Consider the following 25,205-nt stretch of genomic DNA (forward strand, 5'->3'; position numbering starts at 1 on the left):
GTAAAGCCTAGGGGTACTTAATACAAGCCCTCTTGCCTTCAAGAGGATGGCAGTAACATTCGAAAAGAAGTTGCCCTAGACCAGACGTCTATGAACTTGGTGGGAAAAGAAAATGGCGAGGAGAGGAAGAAAAAGTAAGAAAAAGAAAAAGAAGTAAAGGAAAGGAAGGGTATCAAAATCACGGAGTGGAAAGCAAGCGATGTGGTTTATGTATTTGAGAAGAATCCGCCTTAGTGCGGCTGAAGACTTCCCGCGATTTTATCAACCCTTGTCTATTGACTCTGATTGGGGGAAGGCTGCAGAAGCATGAAACCACAGCAGTTCCAATAAGGCGTGCTTGATGCAGTATTGGCACGAAGCCCATCTTCCCAACCGGCGGGGATGGCAACCATCCTGAGGGCTGCCCGCTGGTGAGTCTCTGAGGTCGTCAGTCGTTCGAGACAGAAGAAGTCGACGAGGGAGAGATGGACGAAAGAGGCTAGCGTGAGATGAGCTAATCCGAACGGGCTTGGCACCAAGCCGACGTCAAACAATGTGCGACGACGCTGCTTTGGAGGAGATATCAACCATCAGGACGAGACAAGCAATCCGCTTCTCAGCCGGACAAACACTGCTCTCAGAGTGATGATATGACATATAGCTCGCACGCTGCCACTTTGCTTACCTGGCTGCGTTTCATACCTCCAAGCTGCAGCCAGATGCTACATACCCTCAAGTGATTTTACTCTCCGAAACGATGATCAGGAGGGGTCTCACCTGTATAAAGCCGATTAAAGCTGAATCTAAATCCTTTGAATCTTGAGTGCTCCTTTTTAATGCCTCTCGCGGCTTGTCTTGTTCGATACAGGCACAGTCGCCATGGGTCAAGGCTACTCTATTACCACCCTCTCTGCAGGGTCTGCTGGCATTGATATACCAGAGCTTGCCGATCTTGTGTATGAGAAATCTTTAGGAACGGCAAGGTTTATGAAAAGCATCCGTGCACGGCAGCGTCATGGCTTGGTTTTCGTCAAGGCTATCATGAAACCATACCCCAGCTTGAAGCTTGATCCGTATGTGAAGGCTATCATGCGTCTGTACCGCCCTCTAATTCTTTCCTATATGGCCTTACCCATCTGACTAGTCTCCTAGGTGAACGAAGGGTATTAAGAGACATCCCAAATGTCCTTTCCTATCAGCGAATCATCGAGACTGGAACTGGAGGCTACCTAGTCCGCCAGTACATACATAGTTCTCTGTATGATCGAATGAGGTATGCTTCGGCCTTTCTATACGGTGGCACGAACGAGGTTATCTGACCGCCATATAGCACTCGTCCCTTTCTGGAGGACATGGAGAAGAAGTGGATATGTTTTCAGCTTTTGTGTGCGCTTCGTGACTGCCACTCCCAAAACCTCTATCACGGAGATATAAAAACAGAAAATGTCTTAGTTACATCGTGGAACTGGGTCTATCTGTCTGATTTCTCTTCCTCTTTTAAACCCACTTTCCTTCCTGAAGACAATCCAGCCGACTTTTCGTTCTACTTCGACACATCTGGTCGCCGAACCTGCTATCTTGCCCCGGAACGATTCTTGACTGCTGGTGAGAATTCGGGCGACCGTCGAGTCAATTGGGCCATGGATATTTTCAGCGCTGGGTGTGTCATTGCGGAGCTTTTCCTTGAATCGCCCATTTTCACCCTGAGCCAGCTCTACAAGTATCGCAAAGGGGAATATAGCCCCGAGCAAGGCCCACTTGCGGAACTTCAAGATCCAGATGTTAAAGAGTTGATTTTACATATGATAAGCATCGACCCAGAATCTCGCTATTCGGCGGAAGAATGCCTGAACTTCTGGCGAAATAAGACTTTTCCGGAATACTTTTATAGTTTTCTTCACCAATATATGGGATTGATTACAGATCCTTCATCAGGCCGCGCTCGCACAGATATCAATGCCGCGGAGTTACATGAAGCAGACGACAGAATCGAAAGAGTCTTCCTCGATTTTGACAAGATCTCTTATTTCTTGGGATCAAACCCTCAGTCTGCGCTTGCTGAAACAAAATCAGCCACTCCGTCGTTGGCTAACCAGGCCGATTCATTGCAGTTAGATTTACCAGTGTCTAGTAACCAGCCTTCCAAAGCCTCATCTGTCGATATTGAAGGTACCCTGGTTTTCCTAACACTAGTTGTATCGAGCCTGCGTAATACTGCAAAGTCATCCGCCAGAGTGAAAGCATGTGATATTCTTCTAGCGCTTGCTGAAAAACTTCCTGATGAGGCAAAACTGGATAGGGTCCTACCATTTGTTATGCTCCTGTTGAATGATCGTTCTGATGTTGTCAAGGTTGCAGCCATCCGAACATTGACTCAACTCTTGAGCATGGTGGAGGTGGTATCCCCAGTAAACGCCTACATTTTCCCGGAGTACATCTTTCCGAGACTTCAACCATTTATACTTGGGTCGAATAGCAATCCGAGTTCTCTGGTCAGGGCAGCCTATGCCTCTTGCATTGCCTCGCTTGCTCACGCGTCACTCAAAATCTTGGATATGGTGCAAGCACTGCGGTCCGATGTCCGATTGATGGCCCGAACCCCAGCCGAGTCGGAAGCGGGGTGGACGGAAGGCGTTTCCTACCACAATCTTTATGATGTGGCTCGCATTGATTTACTAGAATTCTTTGAGGTCCATGCTAAAGCACTTTTGACAGATCCCGATGTCTCTGTCCGTCGTGCATTCCTAGGGTCCGTTTCCAGTCTCTGCGTATTCTTTGGCAACCCCAAAGTGAATGAAGTTATTTTAAGTCACTTGAATACGTATCTAAACGATGAAGACTGGATACTCAAGTGTGCGTTCTTCGAAGCTGTTGTTGGGGTCGCGACATATGTCGGTGTTACCAGTCTCGAAGAGTTCATTCTACCACTCATGGTTCAATCCATGGCTGATCCCGAAGAGTTTGTCGTTGAACGAGCCCTTAGATCTCTTGCGAGCATGGCTAGGTTAGGCCTCTTCCAAAGATCGACTACCTGGGATCTCCTATATATTGTTGTACGGTTTTTCGTACATCCGAGCGCATGGTTACGTGAAGCAGCGGTAAATTTTGTGGTGGCATCTACGACATTTTTATCGGTGGCTGATAAATACTGTATCGTGACGCCTCTTGTTCGACCGTTTCTCAAGGCTAACACCACCGATATTTCGTCGTCTCAATTGCTGGATGCCATCAAAAAGCCCCTTCCAAAGGCGGCATATGAGATGGCTCTAGTCTGGGCTACTAAAGCAGAGAAAGGTACTTTTTGGGATTCAGCAGCTAAAGACAGCACATTCATCCTAGGCGGCACTATGGCCACGAATTTTGGAAAATTACGTCGCTCAGCATTGAACAACATAACGAAGAACGAAGAAGATCAGCAATGGATTGGACGCCTCAGAAATTTGGGAATGGGACCAGAGGACGAATTTAAACTACTCGCTCTAAAAGAGTACATCTGGCGAGTGGCCAAGAGGAGAGCGAAGGAACCCTCTCGAACTTCCACAGTGGCTACGGCGGATATCATCCCGTTAAGTCAGCACGACATAACGCCGCAAACTGTCTTTTTTGATAAAAAGCAAGGGCCAAAGCCACCACCTCCGCCCCCAATGCGAGTGGGAGTTGACTCCTTGGATGGCGAGAGAAGGACACATACCATCGCCGACGCTTTACTGGACGCGTCAAGCACAATTGATGGGAGTGACATTGCACGCAAACAGCTGTCGCGTCGCAGTAGCAGGCGCTGTAGCATTGACGCAGCGCCGGGCATTTCTCGAGAACGCACTCAAGACTCTACCAAAACTACCGACCCATCTCCCACATTGTCTCCAATTCTTCCACCAGGATCGACGACTTCATCGGCCGGAGCTTCCGACTCTGAAAGACGAGATGTCGGTGCTTCAACTCCACGAACGAACTCGGTGACAAGGACTAATTCGTCTGTACGAGGGTCAGAGAGTTCTCATCTGAGAGCTAGGGGCGACGATATCAAACGCCGATCTAGTGCGATAAATCTTCTCAATCGTCAGGAAAACTCCAAATCTTATGCTGAAACCGCTACCACCTCTACAAATGTGCTTGGTGAAGTTGATGCTACCCGATTTCGAAGAAGTTCCACGCAAACTCCGACCATTTCAACCTCAACCGGCGAATATTCAGAAGAGCCAGCTCGGCAGTATCGTGCAAACCATACATATCGTGGCAATGACCCGACGATATTGAAACTTCTAGATACCGTTTTTGCTGAAAACTATCCCACGGACCTATTTGATTTCGGACCGGTTGTTGCCCCAATCACCAGCCAGAATCCAATAAGAAAGGTGAACGGGCAGCTATCAAATACACCTTGGAGGCCGCAAGGAAATTTAGTTGCATTATTCGGTGAACACACTGGCCCCATAAACAAGATCGCAGTAGCACCTGACCATGCATTTTTTGTCACCGCTTCTGATGACGGGACTGTCAAGGTCTGGGATACTACGCGGCTAGAGAAGAATATTACACCACGATCTCGTCAAACACATCGTCATGCGGCGGGAACTAAAGTTAAATGTGTCACTTTCGTTGAAAGTACGTACACGTTTATAAGTGCAGCCACAGACGGTAGCATTCATGCAGTTCGCATTGATTATCAAAACAATAATGATGCGATTCGGTACGGCAAACCGCAACTTGTTCGAGACTATCGAATCTCGTCACCTGAAGGGGCTAATGAGCATGCTGTTTGGATAGAACATTACCGTACAGATGTGCATTCCCTTCTTATGATGGCCACCAACCGATGCAGAATTATCGCCCTTGACTTGAAATCTATGAAAGAAATCTTCACACTACAAAATCCTGTTCATTACGGAATGCCAACCACGTTTTGCGTTGATAGAAAGCGGAACTGGGTGCTCGTCGGCACCACTCACGGTATACTGAGTCTGTGGGACCTCAGGTTTTGCGTTCTAATAAAATCATGGGGCCTCCCCGGCGGCACACCAATCCACCGACTCCTTATCCATCCTCTCAAAGGTAGAGGAAGATGGGTTTGCGTTGCCGGTGGAGCAAAGAGTGGCTCTGAGATTATGGTGTGGGATATCGATAAAATGCAATGTCGAGAAGTATATCGCACAGCTACTACTAGCCACGGTTCAAACATCCAGGGAAAACACACCGCTACTCCACCAACGCATCGAAAAACACATTTTACCCCTGATACGACTTGGAAGTCCTATGATCCGTGGCGTGTTGACGATGAAAGGCCTGAGTCTCTCCTCTCCCGCTTCGCCGCCACCTCTTCTCCCGAACCATCCTCCACCGGCGTAGACCGAAATGGTATTCATGCTATAACCATAGGCATTGACGTCCCCGAGCCGAATCCCCCTGCTGGAGCTCAGCCTGACAGCAATTTCGCATCAAAATGCGGCTTCCTCATCTCCGGCGGGTCCGATCGCACGATTCGGTTTTGGGATGCCTCCCACCCGGATGCATCCCAAATAGTTAGCGCTCCCGATCTTATCTCCGATGGGGCTGGTTTGTCGGCCAAGCCGAGGTATGAAATCACGAATCCGACTCCTTCTTTGACCATTACGACGGAGTGGCTACCTAGCACCGGTGCGTCAACGCCTGGTGCTGGGCGAACCGGATCAGCGTCGAAGAAGAGTGGAGGCTCCGCGGGAGGTGGTGCAGTGCGACCACCCCGAACTACGGTGATTAGTTTACAACAGCAGCAATTGTTAAAGAGTCACTTGGATATAATCCTTGATGTAGCGTTGCTAAGAGCGCCATATGGAATGACCGTCAGTGTGGATCGGGGAGGGATGATTTATGTTTTTCAATGAGGTTTTTAGTACGTTTGCGGTGATTCTGTCACTAGACTGAGAGGAGCTTCCTCCTTCTCAAGTAACGCTAGACTTGGTTCGAATGGCCCTTTTAGCGGTGGTGTATGAGGAGTAGCAGTGCTAATGATATTCACGGCGGAAGAAGCCTAGTTTCGATACGTAGATAGCCTTTTGAAAACTCTACCGCTCCATTCCCGATCTCCAACATGTATAGCTAATTAAATCTGCTTTTGCATCCAAAATGATAAAACTTGGCCCCAAATACCCAATATTAAACTAGATGTGCATACTTAAAACGGGCATCTTTAGTTTTGTCTAACCACGTCTCCTAGCCTTTCTCTTCCTTCGACCTCTCGAGCCTCCATTATCCCCTTGGCGTTTTCTCTTCCCACCCTTCGTACGCTGACCATCACCCTGTGACGACAATTGTTCGGCGTTAGGGTTCGGACAATCCCCATCCGGCGTCTGTCTTTCCACCTCACCCGGCCCTTCATATCCCTTCAACAGTAACTGCAACTTAACATCTTTTAAATACCAAATCGACTCTGGGTACAAAAGTGGCCGCTTCACACGTTCGTTTCTCGCAGGAGGAGGAGGAGTCAAAGGGCCGTCGAGTCCACTTTGATAGAGACCGCTTGTGATTTTTTTCATGCGCTCTGCGTCGTACAGACCGTGGCTACCTAAATATGGCCTTGGGCAGTTAATACCACCTAGGATCTGAACCCATACCAGGTCGTTATCCGACAGGTGACCCTTCGCCAGATGCATTGTTGAAGGCCTGCCTTGGACCAGGGAGTATGGCGTTCCCGCATCGAGGACGGCCTTTACGGTTCGAGCTCGACGCATGCGGGCGAGTAGACGTTCCCGTGTCCCCGTCACCGCATAGTACAGCAGGGTGGGCTTCCCCTCCTTTTTTGCGTTCATGCAAGCTCCAGCGTTAAGAAGCATTTCCACCATCTGGGGTCGGGCATACGTGGCCGCTAGAAAAACGGGGGAAGGATGATCGATGCTTGCGGTTTTGTCGAGATCGGCACCGTGGTCGATGAGAAGCTGTACCATTTCAGGCTGCTTGTACATGACTGCCTGTTGTAGCGGAGTCATGTAGAACGCGTAGAAGCACCGGACGCGCAAGAAACAAGCGCTGCAGACATGGAGAACTGGTGTGTGTCGGGGGCATTTGGGAATAAATGAAAGGGTAAGCCCGTCGATATCCGACCCTGTGGCCAGTAGCTTGAGTCCGGCTGAGACGGGTCCGTGCTTAGCAACATACGCAAGGCCTTCACACCTTGGACCTTGCTTGTATAGATGCTTGTTCAGGATGTAGTAAAAGCGGACACAGGTCTGAACGAAGCTGTTTAGATCTTGTGGATTTCCGATTCTGTTGCCAATTTTAAAGATCACTTCTGGTGGGAGAGAGGTAAGAGTCGCAGTCCGATTCATTGTCATAGGCGTAGGGATCTTGTAGGGTTTTCAAAAGAGTATGAAATGATAAAGGAGAACAAACACTCCCCTATACGATAGTGGGCCGTCGATGCAGATATAAGGACTGTAAATTATATCTTTTTTCATAGGGAGGCTTAGACCGTGAGTCAAGCGGAAACGGGGACATGAAATAAAGGAGAAAAGAAAGCCTGTCTATAAGGTATAGACATAATTATGATATCATTCTGATCGATGCATAGTTTTATGGCCGAAAAGGTGAGAGTCAAGGAATCATTGAGCCCCCTTTTCCACCATTCATAGGCACCAGGGAAGATACGGAAGTCTTAACCACAACCCGGATACCGTCTATGTTGCTGTTTCCGTTCCATTAGAAAGTAGTCTTCTGACATGTGAGACCAGGATCAGCAAGAAGAAAATGTTACCCAAACAGAATAGAACAGGCAGACATTTGAGTCATTCGCCGGGACCATGGTAAGGAACCTTTGATATCAAAACTTAGCACCGTAAACCCAACCGACTCACCATGGAGCAAATAGGGTTCTGTGGAACCATAACCAAAGAAGCGACAAAAGGTGCATTGAATCAAAATGTTGAATATACTGCATTAAACTAGATATCTACCAAAGGAGATGCAAGGAGAGAACCGCCATGCTGTCACAGGCTAGAATGGAAAGAATGGGTATCTTGTATGGCTGATGTAGGGAAGTAAACACCGTTGAAATGCACAGTAACAAAAGGAATAATAAGAAGCAGAATAATGAGTGGATCGATATCTAAACAGCTTCACCTTCTGGTTTTTTACCCTGACTGCCACTCCTGATAGAGTCACCGTCCTTTGATGCCGAAGAAGATGACAAGGGCGCAGCCACCGCTTTCAATGCTTCCGCCCGCCTCGCAAGGACATCTTCCCGTTTGACGACGTTCCGCAGAGCTTCACTTGCTTCAATGAGTCCATCGATGCTAATCGCATGATTTGTCATTTGATGATTAATGTACGTGTAAACTGCGGCCGGAGTTGCGCACGTGCTCAGTAGCTGCTGCTCATTTAGTTTGAGAAGGGCTAATGCCACTTGGAATAGAAATGTGTTACCGCCACCAGTATTGCTCAGGATATCCCTATCGGAGGACACAGGCGTCGAGGTAGAGGTGGCATTAGTGGGTGTATCTGACGTTGACATGGTGGTAGCGCCAGATTCTGAAGTGGCTTTCTGAGTCTGAATTGCGGGAGCATGGACAGCTGGTGCACTAAGACATAGCACCACATCCCAAACACGATACAACGCTTCTGCAGACAAGCAGTCCGTAAAAACAGAAAGGAACCACTGGAACGTCAAAGCCTCAAGCTCTATCCCCAGCTCATCCAGATGTGACGACAGCTTTGGCAGGATCTCAGCAACGTATTGTCGAAGCACCTGCTGGTCCGCGCGAGAAGCAGCCAATCCGTGATCATAATAATGAGGAGGCAATATCTTCTCAATAATCGAGGCCAGAACCCAAAACGCATCCTCCGCCGCCGGCATGATCAAAAGCAGCGAGCCAGCGATCAAATTCATTCCTTGGCAATATCCAACTTCTGGGTTGCGACGCGAGTATGCGAGTAGAACTTCCTCTAATTTTGCAACGCCGGGCCCCTTTCGGAAAAATACATTGTCTGTCAAGGTCCGATGGATGTCCATTTGAATCTGCGCAGTGATACTAGGGTCCGAATCGTTGGCGGTGCAGCCTTTCACTAGATCATCATAATATCCCGGAATCCGCATCGCAGAGGCGCCACTGCATTCAGCCCAGATTTTCGCACGGTATGCAACGGGAATACCTCCAAGGACAAGGGTCCTGAACTCCCGCCATTTCGCACGCCCAACCTTCCCTTTATTCCCTAATCCAGCCACACCAACTACCTCTCCATCTGCGATGGCAACCTCAGGCATATCGAGCGATATGGCCGGGCGTTCCGCCGCTGTAGATGCAGCTGCAGCCTCTCCTTCTTTCCGTCGTTCAGCTCGAACTTTGCGCATGAACTCGTTCCATTTTATAGTCCGGTCTCGCTGAGAACTATCATGAAGATCCGTCAAGCGCTGAAGTAGTAACTTTACCGGTACCTGATCCAATTTCGTTGACTCTGAAGCCTGAGATTCGGGTGTTCCGGCAAATTCACCATACGTTTCTATCACCGTTGAGGTAGAGGCCGAAACTTGAGGGTTCGAATGAGCCACTGAGAGGGAACCATCTTTGCCAATGGTGACGGATGAGGCGCGAGGCTTGGTAGTTTCCACTGTAACGATTGGGCCAGCAGCAGGAGTATGAGAGAGCAGTTCAGTGGGTGATGTGGCAACTTTGAGATAATCCTGCCATTTATTGACACCTGCGCTCCCATCTTCGGGGCCTTCCGAGACGATCGACTCTCCCATGTTAGCGCCGCTGACGGGTTGGTCATTAGACTGCTTCGAGTCTACGCTAGGAGCCTCCTTTTGGCGTCGATTCCTTCGTTGGTCATAGATAAACCCAAATCGATCAGTAAGGAGGTCTCCTGGACTGTAGTCGCTGTAAATATGCGCAAGAGTTGGTGGGCGAGATTCCATGGGAAGTATAGCGTCCATCTCAACAGGACCAATATGTGTCTCGTCTTTTGCGCTCCTATGATCCGGAGTTGCTATTTGGACAGTATTGCGCCGGGAGCTTGGAGCAGGGGTACTTTTTGTTGAAGCTCGAATGCTAGATGCTGCGGAGGACCTTCCAGATAACGGTTGAACACCAGTACCGGCGTTAATGCGCTTTAAAGCCGCCATAGCAGATCCTGCTACCTTTGGAGGGAATGCTGGCGATGAGGTTCTATGTTGAGAATCTGGAGTATCAGAGCATGCTCGATTTCGAGTCATCTCAGCATCTTTGCTGGCCTGGGAGTTTCCTGCAAATAGTCTTACGGTCCACGAAGTTACAGATTTGGCAGACCGCCTGGAACGAATACTGCTGCTATCATCATCGCCTGGCTTTGAGTTCGTTGTCTCTGCGAGCGCACCACTGGCTGAGTTACGCTCGGGCGGCACAAATAGATCCGAATCCAGCCCTTTGCGACGGCCATTAGGCCCACTGGGCACGCGGGGTGCGGGCATGCGAATCGCCGCTTCTTCATCTCTCTCTGCAGCATCGCCACTTATGCTGCTGGTTCCACTAGTCTTGCGACTTGGAGCCGTACTTCCCCAGATATAATCCTGCCAGCCACGCGAGGATGCTAATGGCTTCTTTTTGACGGACCTCAGGCTTGAATTGCCGGACTGCATGCCACCGTCAGCTCGAAAGGGTCGGATGGTTGCCTGCAAATCATCCCTTCCCTTGTCATAGTCTGTGTTGTCGTATATTTGAGTGCCAACATCCTCAAGCATCGCTTCACTCATCATATGGTCAATGGAGCTGGTGTGGCTCCGTTGCTCGGCTAATGTATCTGCTTGATCGCCCCCGGGGGTGTTTTCATGTGTTTCCGCTGGATTTTCAAGCAAATAAAGCCGGCGTTCAATATCTTTATTCGAAACTTCCATTTCACGCAGCATCTTCTTCAATTCCCGCTCCCTCTCGTCAGCTCGAAGCCGCAACGCAGATATCTCAGCATCTCGCAAGGCAAGGTCTCTCGCAAACTGCCTGACTAGCTTGATTGCACCGGTGCGAGCGATTAACCGTTCGATGTGGTCGTCACTAGCAAGGTGGAGTGATCCCGGCACGTCTTGAAACGGGGAGTCGTTGAACAGGGCAGCACGGCCAGCGACTTGAGGGAGGTTGGTGGTGAGGCCAGCGATCGTTGCCTTGCGTCCACGCTCTGTTCCTGGGGTCTGCTCATTATCCTCCAGCAATAATGCCTGGCTAAGGGCGTGGTTGATTGCGGGCTCGCCATAGAACCCCTCTGGCGACCTATCCGGGGAGAGGGATGGGAACGAGGTGAGATCGGTTGAAGTGTGGGTGGATGAACAGGTTGAGACCCGTTTGGGAGGCTTCGCTCGAGCGGCTTTCGCTTTCTGGCTTTTTCGGGACGATGCAGAAGTTTGAGACGAGGATCGCTTGTAGGTAGAACGATCGATAGTCTCAGCCATATCTTCTCTGGTGATGGAAAGCACAACGAATTCTCCGCTGATCTACATGAATGTGTGGGAAGAGGGGCTCGTCGAAAGCACTGCGGGAATCAGTCACTTCCCCGGTCTTCTCCGGGCTGCAAGCATTTCCTGTCTAGATTCGATACGGAGTATTTTTGGAGGCAAAAGTTCGCGGGGATTAAAGGAGTCTAGAATGCGGAGGTCAGAGCGAGACGCCCCTGGAAACCCTGCTTATAAACAAGGAAATCAATGCGGTCATCGGGGGCTGGGGGCCAGCGTCTCGCGAAAGCCTTGGAGTCTCAGAGGCGGAATTCCGTCGAGCAAGCGAGTGACACGGCGTGAGAGGAAGACAACGATCCAAGAAAGAAGAAGAGAGGTTGTAATAGCAAATATGAACATCCGACGTCAGCTTCGCTTTTGCTTTGAGTTGAATCTCGTCATCGAACCGGGACTGCTGACTAATTGTGCCAAGAAAGGACCGACGTTTATCCGTAAAAGCTGACTAATTTGCTTACTAGCCCGATGCAGACTAGCGCCGTGTGTCAACCTCGGCCTTTCCGTTCCCGCTGCGCAGCCGTGAAGCGCGGAGAAAAAGCGTCAAAAAGGGCGGACAATGTCAATGGCACTTCTCCGCCATTCACACTGTCGTTGGGAGGATTTTGGCTAGATTGTCATCCTTTCGTCTCGCTTCTTTCCCTCCTTCACTCACTCTCTGCACAATCATGAGCGCCGCCGGCAGAAGAAGACTGCAGGCTCTCAGCCAACAGCTCGTCGAGGGCATTCCGGATGCCGGCACTTTTGAGAACATTCCCCGCATCAGGGAGGTTGCGCCCGACTCTGTAGGACCGTATGTACTCCCCCCGTTGGTACCATTGCTGCGTCGTGCTGACCATGGAGCTCCAGCCGATGCAAGGACAAAGTCGTCATCATCACCGGGGCCAACTCACCCATCGGCATTGGGCGCGCCTCCGCTCACCAGTTTGCCCGCAATGGCGCCAAAGCAGTCTTCATCTGCGACTTCTCTGCAACCTACCTCGACGTGCACAAGCGCGAGCTCGAATCGCTCTATCCCAGCGTCGACATCCACGTCCGGCAATTCGATGCCGGCAACGAGGAGCAGGTCAAGGCCGTAGTGGACGAGGCGATGCAGAAATACGGTCGGCTGGACGTCATGTTCGCCAATGCGGGAATCGTCGGGCAACCAAGACTCTTCACTGAAGTCACCGGCGACGAATTTATGAAAACAATGGACACTAATGCCAAAGGGTCCGTTATCAAGCTCCCCGGTGTCCCTCTCCCAAATAAATCCCAAATGCTAACGTTTGCCTGCAGTCCCTTCCTGGCGGCCAAATATGCCGCCATTGCCATGAAGACTCCCTCCCCTTCCAAACCATACCCCTCCGGCAGCATCATCCTCACCGCCTCCGTTGCCGGCCTCCGCTCCAACGCAGGCTCAACCGACTACTCCGCCTCCAAGGCCGCCGTAGTCTCCCTCGCCCAGACCTGCTCCTACCAGCTCTCCGGCACGGCCATCCGCGTCAACGCCATCTGCCCCGGCGTGATTGAAACCGGCATGACCAAAGTCATGTACGATATGGCCCGCTCACGAGGCACGGAGAAGAAGATCGGGCAGTTGAACCCCTTGCAGAGAGGTGCAGTGGCAGATGAGGTTGCCAGGGTGGCGTTGTTCCTAGGAAGTGACGAGAGCAGCTATGTGAACGGCCAGGCGTGGGCGGTTTGTGGTGGGCTGAGTGCAGGCCATCCGTTTGTTCCAGGGAAATTGGCATAGAGACTTTGGATAAATCACCTTGGTTGCCCAGTAGGGTATTGAAATTCTCATTTTATATATAGCAAGATAATGAAACGGATCATGTGGCAGCTCCTCGTTCCATTGCAAAACCTAGTACAATTATTGATATACGCACCACATATGCATAAAGACGATAGTCCCTTGTCCAAAGAAGCATTATACCCCCAAAGGTGGTCCAAGCAAGGGATCCTCCCAGCTGCTCTCTTAGAGCATAAATCTCATTAAACATTACCCAAGTCCTTATTCAAGACCTCAAAGAGCTTGGACTCGTCGACATTTTCCAACTTCCTAGCGGCTTCCAATATTTCACCCTCCTCCTCGCCCTCCCCTCCAACCTGCTCTCCAGGCATTTCTTCTTCTGTTCCATATCGCATCTTGTATTCTTCCTCAAGCATATATTCCTCCCCAGGGGGGGTAGCTGTTGTGTGTGACAACGCGAAGATTGTCGGGAATTCAAGGACCTGTCGGCCTCGAAGAGCTTCTGAGAACGTCATCGAGGAAGAGATGGGGATGAGAACGGCAGCTTTGGTTCGGGACCGTGGGCGATGGAGGTAAAAATGGATTGTAGGGTCAATCTCCGGCAAAGTGCACTCTTTTTTGTTCGTAGGCTCACCCTCCACCTTCATGGCTGGATTCTCAGAGGCAGGTTCGGCTTTTGGAGATGGACCCTCTGGGAAAATCGTTTGGGAGCGCTCTCTCTTATCATGAGGTAGTTCCTCCGTCTTCTTTGGCTCAAGCTCAAATTCTGCCTTTGGTATCACTTTTTCCTCCAGGGGGTCCGAAAGCTCGACAACATCCCTTCTTGCAGGGGCTTTTGTTTTCTCTTCTCAACGAGCTTATGCAGCTTTGCATAGGCCGTCGTTGCAAAAGCGAACCCAATCGTATTGTTTTCCGGGTACTTGGCGATCATTTTCTGCTTATCCGGGAATATCCACTCCACTGACCAGTTCAAACAGCTTTGCCTAGACGATCATCAACAAAACAGAACGTATGCGTGAGTCTCTGATAAGTGCCATACTTTTTACTCCAGGTCGAGTGATTCTGCCTGCTCCTCGTCATCCCCTTCGGCGCCCTCAACATCTCGACTCCACTGCGCTCGATCCGCTTCAACAACGCCTCTTCCTGCGCAAATTCCCCCGAACGTCTCTTCTTCCTCTTCCTTCCATCGTCGTCCAGCACAATGCCCCTGTGCTCCGCATCCCGATCCGCGCGTTCCAAACGGCGCTCGATGCCCGTGATGAAATTGAAATCTTTATCGAACGCAGCCGGCGTCGCGAGCTCCTTCCGCTTGAGATAGGCAGCTGGGTCGCGGACGCCGGAGCACTGGGACCAGAGCTTGTGGCGCTTGGAGCAGGGAAGAGAGCAGGTGCGGGTTGAGCAGCGGGGGCAAGTGTATTTGGGTAGATTGATATGGCTTCAGGTTGATGTTGTCAGATAGCTTTTTCGCACTGCCCAGAAGAAGGGAGCTTACCAGATGGTGCAAAGCTCGGAGAGAGAACCCTCGGCCATCCTGCTTTTAGGGGAGTTGGAACCCCGACGACGCTGCACGGATCTCGTTTCGTTCCAGGGTCCAAGGTGTAAGACTGAAATAGTTGGCATCAAGCTTCGAATTGTTCCCGCAGTTGTGATGGCAGGGCATCTGAAGAATAGTCTCATCTCAAGCTGTAATTATCGATAACACAAGATTATTCCAGAGTTTGCATTGTTTGCACAGTCCTCGCCCATGCAGTATCAACGACTTTTATCGAAAAGGAGAATTGCTACGGGGAAGATAACTACCATATTGCAAGATTAATCATAATTGACATTGTTACAGGGTAGATTTCATATTCGATGTGTTGTCTACTCTGGACGAACTACTCGAATATCGATACTGTCCTTGAATCCCGACAGACGCTGGTCTTTGAAGAGAAATCATACAGGTCAGTTTTGCACAGTCTGTTCTCCTTGCTCGATAATCGCTCTTGCTATGGCCAAGGAGCAGACGGCATCTCGGATGGATCGCGCCCATCTTGGACAGGGCCAGGGGAAAGGTCTTCTGATCCACGTTGCGCAGAAAGCCACCGGCTGCAAGGTCCCATTTTGCTCGCGGGAGCACAGAAATCACCCGAAAATTCGATGCTGCTTGGCAGTCATTTCGCGGAATAAAAGGCAAATGCTGGCAAATCGGCAGCATCTCCACTCCTTGTAACTATTCCAGCAGGGGGTTCAACGCACTCCCATGACAAGACGTTGATGTGCTGACTGCGAAGGCCTACATCCTGGCATCGCGATCTTCGCTCACAGTCGATAGAAGAGTCAGTTGTGCATGTTTATTCAGTGCGATCGAGAACACTTCCTCTCGTACCCAACGGATGAGACTGGCGAGAATTGTGGAGTAACGTTTCAGGAGAAGGACATTCGCAGTTGTTTTCCAAGTCCGTTCTCCCATCAGCATTCGTTCTCTCAAGGCCAATTCTCGAGGATGCGCAATCCAGCACTCCGGGAAGAACCATGGTAACAAAAGCGGGAGACCAATTGATGTTCACTCCATTCACGGTCGAATTTACCAATAAAAAACGGGATTGCTCGACTTGCAACTTGCAGTGGAGCAGACATGCTGATCAGATCTGGTGGCCGGTGTTCTCATCTCAAAGCGCGAGATACAGAACCGGCTGGCTGCCAGAAAGTGCTACACCAGCCAAACCGGCCCTGCTCAGCAGCTGTAGCTCGTCAGGCCGTATGTTTTGTAGTCATCCAGTTTCAATCCTCATCGCAAGATGTGTCGTGAAGAACTCATCGTGAGAACGACGGGTTTCAGACCTTGCATGTCACAGACTTCCAAGAGCGGAGTCTCATCTCAGCAACAAGACGAATCAAACGGGCGAGCCGCCGTGAGCTCCATCGACGGTGCCTAGCGTACCACGACTGAGGAGATTTGAAACTCTCATGTTCCTTTTTCATGGCAGCGACGGAATCGCCGGGTGGAGAGAGACTTTGATGACAGGTGGGCTCGACAGCGCCGCGTCGGGGGGCATCATTGGCTGGCTTGCCGGGCTCGTGGGCTCACGGGCGGTGTGGATGGGGCGTTCTCCCCTGAGTTTGGGCTTCGGCTGCCTGGGAGGGGGGGCGCTCGTTGCTTTTTCCTGGGCCCCTGTTGCCGCTAAAGTAGCCTGTCCGCTAGGGCCTCTCTGGGCTTAGCCGGCATCCAGCCCCAAGCTCAAGTTGCCTCGCCCCCTGGCCGCTTCTTCCCCCCCAAAAACCGCTCTTTTTGCTCTTCTCCTCTGCTCCCTCGCCATCCTGGATCTATATCCTCTCTCTTATCCCCCCCAGTACCCCTTGACAATTCCTCGTCGAAACTCTGCTCTTGTTTGAACCTGAGGAGCAGTGACGGATGAGGCGTACCATCGTGTTTTAAAACGAAGCCTGGAGCTCGTCCTCCCACCGCGGGAACCGTCTTGTTGTCCTGAGCAACGGCCCATCGCCTCTCCCGTTCGTTGATTAGAGACTCACTGCAGGAGTCCGTTGGCAACTAGGTACCATTGATCAATTCGATTTTCATACCTTTCCAGCATTGATTGCATTCAATTGCTTTGTTACTTTCTCTCCCCGTTGCAATCGTTGGGATTCCATTGTGGCTCCTGGTGAAGCGACGTGAGGTTGGGCGCAGGCTCTCCCATCTCAACAGCTCCACGGTGTCTGACTGCAAGCATTTCCCGTATAGCGCCTCAGTCGCATTGTTATACCTTTTTGTCCAAAGACAGCACAGCGCAATATCATCATGGCCCCTTCATTGAGAGATCCCCCCTCGTTCGTCCGTCCGTCCACCCGCGACCGGCCAATGACCCGCGGTGATCAGGGAGACAACTCGCTGGTTATCCCAAGCAGGACCTCCTCTCTGCACTCGCGCATCACACAGCCAATCCCCTCGACTTTGAACATGAAGCCCGCCCAAAGGACGCCCAAGACCCTCACGCACGCCTACATGGTCTGTGGCGTGGGGCGTGAACCGTCCCAGTGGGTGAAGGCTCCCTCTCCATCGCAAGGGAAAATTGGACATATGAAGGGAGCAGTTGGGCAGTTTTGGCTCCCAGAGATTTTGGGGAGCAGCCCACGATTGGAGCAGGACAACGAGATCGCGAGAGCGCTGCATGCGGCAATGAGAGTAAGTATCACCCGTCCAATGGCGGTAGAAACCATCTCTACAGGATCCGACTGATACATATGACAGGCTTGTTTTCCTCATGATGTCGAAATCTGCACTGGCAAAGCCCAGCCTCATTGTGTGCACCATTCATTCGTTCTTCAGCAAGATTCGACTCACACTCTCTACGGGATTGCTCTTCGCGTCTGGTCGCGCGCCGACGAGAAGCGCGCTGAGACTATCAGAGAACTACGCAAGAAGACTGAATCCGATTTCTATGATAACCCAGAAGAAACTTACTGGATCCCATACTGTCTGAGCTTTCTCTCTCGGTACCCGCTATACAACCTGCTAGGCGACTATCTTCGTGGAATGTGGATTCATTGGAACAAAGCCACAAACCTCTTCCATGCAGAGGAGGTCTCGCGCATTCTGAGTTTTCCCGCTCCACGACTTAACGATTTGGTTCGCATTGATATGAAAGACTATGCTCTGTGCTACCAGTTCCCGTCCGTCCCAACCGGCTTTCAGAACTTTGCCATGTGGCCGCTTTTCAACTGCTTGTCTATTCCGAATATTGTGGGCGTAATCGAAGCGGCTGTCTCGCCCACCCGTCGTATCATTTTCGTCAGTCACTATCCCGCGATTCTCACAATTGCGGCTGAAACTATCCGGTTCTGTGTTCGTGTGTACGAATGGAGCGGTTTGTACAACCCTGTGGTGCATGCCCGTCACGTCAAGGAGCTAGTGCAAGAACCCGGTCCATATATCTTGGGTGTTACCGCTGAGTGCCGGACGCTGTTTACTGCACCTCCTGACGCCCTGGTCGTTGATCTGGACCGGAATTTTGTCTTGACCTCCAGCCCACCGAATATCTTGACTCAAGGCCAGAGAACTAAGATGATCAACCGGTTGACTCAGGCACTCAATGGAGACGTTAACCCTAGCGGCGTCCCTCAACATCTCCGCTCTGCTTACGGTGGAGGCAAGCTGGTCCCTGCTGGTCAAATTATCGTGATGAGAGGTGAAGTGGAAAGCATCCAGGATCCCAGTTGGTGGAATCAGGACGCAGTCATGTCCGTGATGGACCACGTCTGTGAGAAATTGGTGAGCATGCTTACCTAGGTTCATTCTCTTTCTTCTCTAACAGTGAGCAGGGTCGCAATACAGGAATGAAGGCAATCTTTGGTGGATCCGTCAAGAAGCCATTGATGACCAAGATCTCCATGAGACATCTTAACGAGATTGTCCGAGAACGGAATCAGTATTCGAGAGACGCTCTCGAAGCCTGGCAGGATTTCATCAACCTCAAGGGCAGAATGGATACCGAGCTTTCCAAGGTTACTAAACGCAACAATTTCTTGGTCGAAGAGCTCGAGACGTGGAAACAACAGGTATGTTCCAGCCTCTCTGCGTTCTACTCTTGTTTCCTACTAATAACGGGACTCTAGTTCCTCAAATTCCAAGCATTCGCCGAGCAACTCACCAAAGAAACGTCCGAGCTCAAAGTCAAGATTGAAAGTCATAAACGCGAGAATCGTCGGCTTACTGCCCTCATCGACCAGCAGAAAGATGATGCCGCACGCCTTACGTTACGTCTCTCAGGCACTGAGAAACAGCGCGATGACGCATTGGAAGCACTTGTATTGCAACAAGAGATTGCAGAGGAGCTGGAGCGAGAGAGGAAACGCAACCAAAAGGAAATTGCTGCTCTTCAGCACACCAGTTCCACTCTGGGACGTCAACGCGATGAAAGCTCAGCGTGTCGTTCTTCACCTTCGCAGTCTCATCAATGGCCAGAGCCACCACATGGAGCACATCATCCGATCTATCAGCAATGTTCCAGAATTATCCGAATACATTGAACAAGGCTTTGATGATCTTCCAGAAGATGATGAAGACCATGATGTCGATGAACGTCGACCCACGCCCCGCAAGTCTAGCGTTAGGCTCAGCGCATCAAGCCGTGCCAGCAGCATTGAAGGCGAAGACGTAACACCCGACATGGAAAGCCATCTCCTTAATCTCGGAAAGCACAAGCGCTACTCCCAGCTCAGCATCACAGACGTCGCAGACCGCCATCTCCGAGCGAAAACGGACGCTATCGCCGACATCATCCGCAACATCAGCGAACAGTGCGCCGCTGCCGTCGAGGGCCTTCACCTCGCTCAAGACGCCGAGTTCGACAGTGAAGCCAACAAACATGGTGACGAGAAACGAAACAACCTCCACCCCACCGAAGATGGGAGCCACGAGTCGTCGTCCCGCGCAGAGAGCGACAATGGCGATAGCCTGCTGACGCCAAACGGGCGAAACTCGAGCGTGTCCAGTATCCCTCCCACTCCCGACCTGGTGCACAACCGCTCCAGCACGTCCATGTCGATGGTGAGCAGCACAACTGTTCCTGAACGGTCCAGCCAGCAGTACGGCCCTGGTGATCTGCCAACCAGAATCGTCGAGGCCGACGATGAGCGTGTGCATGAAGCGGACGCTCACCACGAGACTCAAGGTGGCCCCGTGCAAAAGAGCGCCAGCCGTGATACAATGAGGGCCGGCACCGTGCATGTTGTTGCATAGTTGTCCTCGACAGCCGCAAATATGGAACGGATGATATAGGGTTTTTGTCCTTTTTTTTTTCTTTTCATTCCTTTGATCTACTCTCTGTTTTTCTCTATGTTTGCATATTTACCCGCTGTACTATTCTATTTCATTATTTTTTCCTCTTTCTAAGTTAGATTCCCTTCTTCGTATGTATTCCGGGGTGTATCTGTATTTTTTCTGCTCTTTTCATTTTACTTTCCCTGGCTTCCCATATGTGGGCTATCTATGTACAGAAATCTTTCCTAAGCTTTCCTATTTGTTGTCAGTATGGATTTGTATATCATTTGAGTCTTGACTTCCCTGGCCGTCGGAATCTGGTTCCAGTCAGATGATCTACCTCTCAGCAAGGGAAACTGCTGATCAAAGTTGGCAGAGTTGAAAACAAAAAATGCTATTATCATCTTTTAATTTTCTCTGTTCTCCTCTCTCTATTTCAATTCTTCATTCTGATCTGTAGCTGCAGATTATCAGGCATCAGAAAAAAAAAAAGACGCCGCTTTTAGCAGCTTAGTCTTGATATACTAGAACATAAGTATTGCATGTTGACTCGAATTTCCAGCAACTCTGTAGCCGTCCCCGGCATTCACACTACAATACAGACGCAACGGTACGCATCTTGCAATGAATATCCAGCAATCAATAAAAATCAAAAAAGGAGCACACTTCTGGTGATGGGCAAACCCCATCAGAAACATTGTTTCACCACTGGACGCCTTCATTGATAACGAACACTTACATCCTCATAACCAACGATGCAACTACGAGAAGATATTAGCTCTCCCTGCAAAAAGCTAGATGCCATTTTGCACGAAGTATCATCGAAGTAGTATACCCCAATCAGGTCCTTTTTCCACGCAACGCATTGGTTAGACTATCAATTAGAAAACTTACTGGGCTACAAATATCAAGAAACTAGAACGTTATATGGACTAATCTTGCACAAGGATATGGTAGGACGATTAAATTTCTTCATTTCTACTGATAGAGGGCGCTGATCCAAATATGAAGTGTGTCTCACATACACTGCTTACTGCAGTGCCATAAGCGACAAGAACTGCATCATCATACAATGGGTGGTGCATTCAAGCTTGGATGAGAAAGGCGTTAACCTACTTCCCACCCTCTAAGGAGATTGGGTATCATTGTATCAACTAAACAAGAGAATTAAAGAAAGCTAGACAAGAACGCTATATATATGCAATTCGCTAATGGGGTATCTTGTGACACCGTTGAAACGCCAGGCAGAATCCAGCCGGTGGCTCGAGCCCGCCATCTATCCAGTCATAGATTGTGTGAAGCGCTTCGTGGGTATCATGCATGTCATGTCACAAGGCCAACGCCGATGAAATGCCTGCAGGACGCCAATAATGCTAATGTTGAGAGGAGCAGGAATCGCACGGACGCCGTAGCCCATAAGACCTCCGAGCCGTATTTGTGATGTAAATTAAGGGAAAGCGTAATCGAGTATGCGTGATAGTAACGTCGCCAAAACCCATTGAAATAGGTGCCGCCAAAGGAACTGAGCGGTCCTCAGATTCGAGTATGAAGCGCCTGGTTTTTGACCCACTAACGATCCTCATTATGAGATATAGGGGAGATAATTTCAGTGGCAACGGTGTGCATATCTTCATCACCGGAGCCAGCGAGATCCTCAGCACCATTCAATTGTCGTCGAACGCCTGACTTTGAGGAGCCAATTGGCGACCCACTCCCGATTTCCATATGACTCGGTTGAAGCTTGACGCGACCACGTTCTAATGCTTTAATCAGGATGGAGTTGACCTCATCTGTCACCATGCCCTTGAGCTTATTCATTGCTTCATCCGATGCCTGAGATCCGTTCGCATTCCAGCCCAGCTTGTCCAGGCCTTCCGAAACGATTGAGTTGGCGTCAATGGCTGGGCCACCAGTGATGATTTTGTGCAAATTTGTTGGAGACAAATCATTTGATCGTCGAGATAGTTTGGATGGTTTCGGATTCGCCGAGTTCAGAGAAACCAGTTCGTCATGGCCGCGTTTTTGACGAGCTGGGATGAGGCGCTGATTCGGTCCTTCACCGACTTCATTTCGGATCTTGTAATACACCAGACCCAGAGTTGCAGCTAAAGCTTGGTGACAAGCTTCAGGGAAGAGCCTAGTGGCTTCTGCAAGAGTAAAATCAGATGGTAGGTCGGTTGAGTCACTAGAATCGCTCAAGTACCCATCTTCTGGGAATACTGGATCGTGAGTTTGTGGCATACGGCCCCAGTATTGGTAGCCTTCAAGCTGGTAAAATTCGGCGAGCTCAACGAGTCGATGAACTAAATTCCGAGTAGGAATAAGTACTTGCCAAGGGGACGGAAGGGCGGCACAATGTGCTTACTTCTATTTCTTCGCTTCAAGCACCAAAATTTCCATATAGTCCTGGGAAAGTATTCCGGCCATCTGACGGATCCGTCATTTTCCACGACCGGGACGGGGGTGATTGGCGCATGTACAGTATGTGCTAAGGAGTTGAAACGGACTCGTTCGGTGTGGCTCATCTTGGTCTTGATATGGCCGACCGCGGCCTGAATCTCACCCAAATCAGTCCTCGTAGCAAGAATCGTTGTATAAAGTTGGTGAACGTCAAGGTGAAGCTGATTAACATCGCTTTGCAACCGATTCAGGTTGTTGGATGGGTCGTTTGGCCCAAGTCGATCGACATGGGTACTGAGCTGGAGCATCTCTGCCCTCATTTGAGACAACTCAGACTTCATCTGGCCGACATCAGTCTTTGTCATTCCTACCACGGTCTCAATTCTGGATGCCAACGTCCTATGCGTGTTGAATTCCCGGCGGATGTTTTCATCCTGCCTATTGCGTCGATCAATATAGGCATCTTTGGTCAAGGCATTCAGACGGAGATCTTGGACTTTGGAATCGAGTTGGTTGAGGCGGTCTTGGATCTGGAACAGGGGAGAGTCGGATATCGAGGATTGGGGAGTGAGTTCGCGTTTGATAGTCTGAGGGACTGGCCATGCTGGGTGATCTGGTAAGGAAGTCCACCTCGTTCGATGGTAGACAGCATATTGAACGGATAGCTGGAAGCTGTCTAGTATATCGGAATCGCCATCTTGCGTCGTCGTCGAGCACCCGGTGTCTGCTTGGAGTGTTGATTTAGAGTGTTATCGTCTGATGTTGAAAGAGTCTGCTGGCAAAGTGGTCACTTTTTGGATAGGGCCCGGGCGGGAGGGGCAGAAAGGGCGGTATTTAGCACAAAGGGGCTGATGCAATGCACGCCATGCCGGATTCGGCAGTTGGGTTTGCCTCTCTCGTATTCGAAACAACGCTAGGCCCGATCGAGCATGGATATCCGCGCGACGGCGTAACATGCCCCTGCTTGCTGGCCTGTCGGTCTGCGTGGTCGGATTTGCTTCCCACACACGGTGACACACGCCCTGCTGCTGGAGCGACAAAGACAAAGGCAACTCCCGCCAGAGAGCAGCAGCAAGCAAACCGGGACAGTCACAACCACACAGCAGTCAGTCGCCCTGTCATCCTGCGAGACTGCTCTTCTTCAATCATGCGGCGGCCATCGTGAAAATGACCGCAGAGCCTGACCAACATTCTGTTACCAGCCAGGGGGTGCCACCAACGAAATATCACTATTCCCAAGGCAGTTAGACCGCGAAAAAATGGTCTTAGTTTCTCGTACCAGCAAGCGAGCAAAATCCGAAGCCACACGATTGGTGGAGCAATACGAAGCGGGGCGCTTGCTGTTGGATGATTGGAGGAGAGTGGCCGGACCAGGTCATCTTGCATTAGCGCGGTGGAGCAGCTTGACTGCGGGGCGAGGTGCCCGAGTGTCACACTGGTACGACAGTGGTATGGGGCTAGCGGTCGTCCTGTAATTAATAGCCCCAACATCAGACGAAAAGGATGGTGTCAATAATAGTCATCTCATGCCATCACTCATATTTCAGACCAGATGACTTCGTGTCGTTCTCGCGTGCCAGGGTCGCGGTCCAGGGCGCGCACCCCTGAGTCTGGCGACGGTCATCGTCTCCAAACGAATCATTATTCGGACCTGAAATGATTCATCGAGATTGGGGAGTCTGGATGGATCGAATCATCGTGGCAACCACATGTCAAGGCAGCAATTTCGTCAATAGGATCCAGCGAATCACTCCAAAGACAACTGATTGCGAGACAATCCGCCGCTGTGATTAAAAAGTGTGGCACTTGCGGATGGCAGGAGTTTTGAGAGAGAGACTGAATACTCTGGTTTGCTCCTGGAGTTGGGGGCTTGTGTCTTCTCCATGTGATCGTTTTGCCACTTCACGTTCTTCGAAAAGGCCCCTTGGCCATCTGGTCTGAAATCCACAGTCCTGGTGGTTGGATTGGCAAAAGGTCATTTTCATCCAAAGTATTAACCTCAATAACGGCTCTCGACGCAAGGAAAAGAACACCTGATGTCACCATATCTTTGGTTTCCATGACGGGAGTTCGTGATGAGAAAACAATGATCATACCCTCATCGAGGTATAACCGGAACGGGCTCTGATCCAGTACAGTCCTCAGAGAAGGCCGATGTTGGTTGTGCTTGATCCGAAGACACAGCCAGGCTTCAACGGTCTGGGTCTCAGTTGCAAAGACCTTCACATTTGAGCCTATATCAGTCAGCAAAACGAAAGCGACGATTATATATTAATGAAGAAAGAACGATGTTGAAGCCGCATCGTTCCTTCTCTGGAACACCTATCAGCACCCGCCAGATCGGGGAAGTGCCAGTTACCCTTTTGGGTCTGGATGAAATAGGCAACCGCGTTCTTGGCAGAGGAAGCGACGACTCGTCCACGTGACACTAGCGCTTTGATTGGCTGGCCGCTCCAAGCCCCTTTTCCACCACATCTATTATCATGATAGCTCAAGTCTGTCGTGATCCCTACAATGCACTCGTATGTATGTACATACATTAGACACAGCACCTCTGGGTGCTCTGGCTAGAGAGCCAATGTCTGAATCAATGGCGGCTGAAATAGTGGCCAGTCACTCTTGCCTTCCGAACCCAAGCAGCATGTTCCAAGGAGCCCTTTCCATGGTGCTTCGTAACAAGAGCGCCCTTTTCCTCTCGCACCCGGGCCATGGCTATTCTTCTCAAGTCGCTCTGATTGTGACTTTCAACGCTGTTATACGTCAGTGAAATTCTCCACTGTGCTCAAGGCTTTTCTATTCTCTTCTAGCGGCCACTCCACGATGGAGAGCCTGCTTTTCCTTATCCTCTTCGGGATTCTCCTAGCTTTGCTACCAGCCTCAGCGGACTGTCGGAGCACCCCGAAGCCAGACGG

The 25,205-nt window shown here is 50.4% G+C and overlaps 8 protein-coding genes across 8 annotated transcripts; 3 read left to right on the top strand and 5 right to left on the bottom strand.

The window, feature by feature from the left end:
* Positions 1 to 858: 858 nt before the first annotated feature.
* UREG_00327 (uncharacterized protein) lies at positions 859 to 5,840 on the top strand (the record flags this gene model as incomplete). Its single annotated transcript, XM_002540768.1, has 3 exons — positions 859 to 1,052; positions 1,124 to 1,252; positions 1,310 to 5,840. The coding sequence occupies 3 exons, from the start codon at positions 859 to 861 to the stop codon at positions 5,838 to 5,840; spliced, it is 4,854 nt and encodes a 1,617-aa protein (XP_002540814.1).
* A 647-nt stretch (positions 5,841 to 6,487) lies between these two features.
* On the bottom strand, positions 6,488 to 6,941 carry UREG_00328 (uncharacterized protein; the record flags this gene model as incomplete). The annotated part of the gene is made up of 2 exons (XM_002540769.1): positions 6,488 to 6,520; positions 6,570 to 6,941. 2 exons carry the CDS (start codon positions 6,939 to 6,941, stop codon positions 6,488 to 6,490), a joined length of 405 nt encoding a protein of 134 aa, XP_002540815.1.
* Positions 6,942 to 8,056: 1,115 nt separating this feature from the next.
* UREG_00329 (uncharacterized protein) lies at positions 8,057 to 11,362 on the bottom strand (the record flags this gene model as incomplete). Its single annotated transcript, XM_002540770.1, has 1 exon — positions 8,057 to 11,362. The coding sequence occupies one exon, from the start codon at positions 11,360 to 11,362 to the stop codon at positions 8,057 to 8,059; it is 3,306 nt and encodes a 1,101-aa protein (XP_002540816.1).
* A 722-nt stretch (positions 11,363 to 12,084) lies between these two features.
* On the top strand, positions 12,085 to 13,151 carry UREG_00330 (uncharacterized protein; the record flags this gene model as incomplete). Its single annotated transcript, XM_002540771.1, has 3 exons — positions 12,085 to 12,209; positions 12,266 to 12,628; positions 12,695 to 13,151. 3 exons carry the CDS (start codon positions 12,085 to 12,087, stop codon positions 13,149 to 13,151), a joined length of 945 nt encoding a protein of 314 aa, XP_002540817.1.
* Positions 13,152 to 13,929: 778 nt separating this feature from the next.
* On the bottom strand, positions 13,930 to 14,681 carry UREG_00331 (uncharacterized protein; the record flags this gene model as incomplete). Its single annotated transcript, XM_002540772.1, has 3 exons — positions 13,930 to 14,134; positions 14,191 to 14,586; positions 14,644 to 14,681. The coding sequence occupies 3 exons, from the start codon at positions 14,679 to 14,681 to the stop codon at positions 13,930 to 13,932; spliced, it is 639 nt and encodes a 212-aa protein (XP_002540818.1).
* A 2,251-nt stretch (positions 14,682 to 16,932) lies between these two features.
* On the top strand, positions 16,933 to 19,872 carry UREG_00332 (uncharacterized protein; the record flags this gene model as incomplete). Its single annotated transcript, XM_002540773.1, has 4 exons — positions 16,933 to 17,316; positions 17,383 to 18,402; positions 18,453 to 18,689; positions 18,787 to 19,872. 4 exons carry the CDS (start codon positions 16,933 to 16,935, stop codon positions 19,870 to 19,872), a joined length of 2,727 nt encoding a protein of 908 aa, XP_002540819.1.
* A 1,590-nt stretch (positions 19,873 to 21,462) lies between these two features.
* On the bottom strand, positions 21,463 to 22,658 carry UREG_00333 (uncharacterized protein; the record flags this gene model as incomplete). Its single annotated transcript, XM_002540774.1, has 2 exons — positions 21,463 to 22,196; positions 22,259 to 22,658. The coding sequence occupies 2 exons, from the start codon at positions 22,656 to 22,658 to the stop codon at positions 21,463 to 21,465; spliced, it is 1,134 nt and encodes a 377-aa protein (XP_002540820.1).
* Positions 22,659 to 24,195: 1,537 nt separating this feature from the next.
* UREG_00334 (uncharacterized protein) lies at positions 24,196 to 25,003 on the bottom strand (the record flags this gene model as incomplete). Its single annotated transcript, XM_002540775.1, has 4 exons — positions 24,196 to 24,527; positions 24,653 to 24,768; positions 24,832 to 24,860; positions 24,926 to 25,003. The coding sequence occupies 4 exons, from the start codon at positions 25,001 to 25,003 to the stop codon at positions 24,196 to 24,198; spliced, it is 555 nt and encodes a 184-aa protein (XP_002540821.1).
* Positions 25,004 to 25,205: the final 202 nt, after the last annotated feature.

This window comes from Uncinocarpus reesii, genomic scaffold, assembly GCF_000003515.1.
Source record: "Uncinocarpus reesii 1704 scaffold_1 genomic scaffold, whole genome shotgun sequence".
Lineage (NCBI taxonomy): Eukaryota > Fungi > Ascomycota > Eurotiomycetes > Onygenales > Onygenaceae > Uncinocarpus > Uncinocarpus reesii.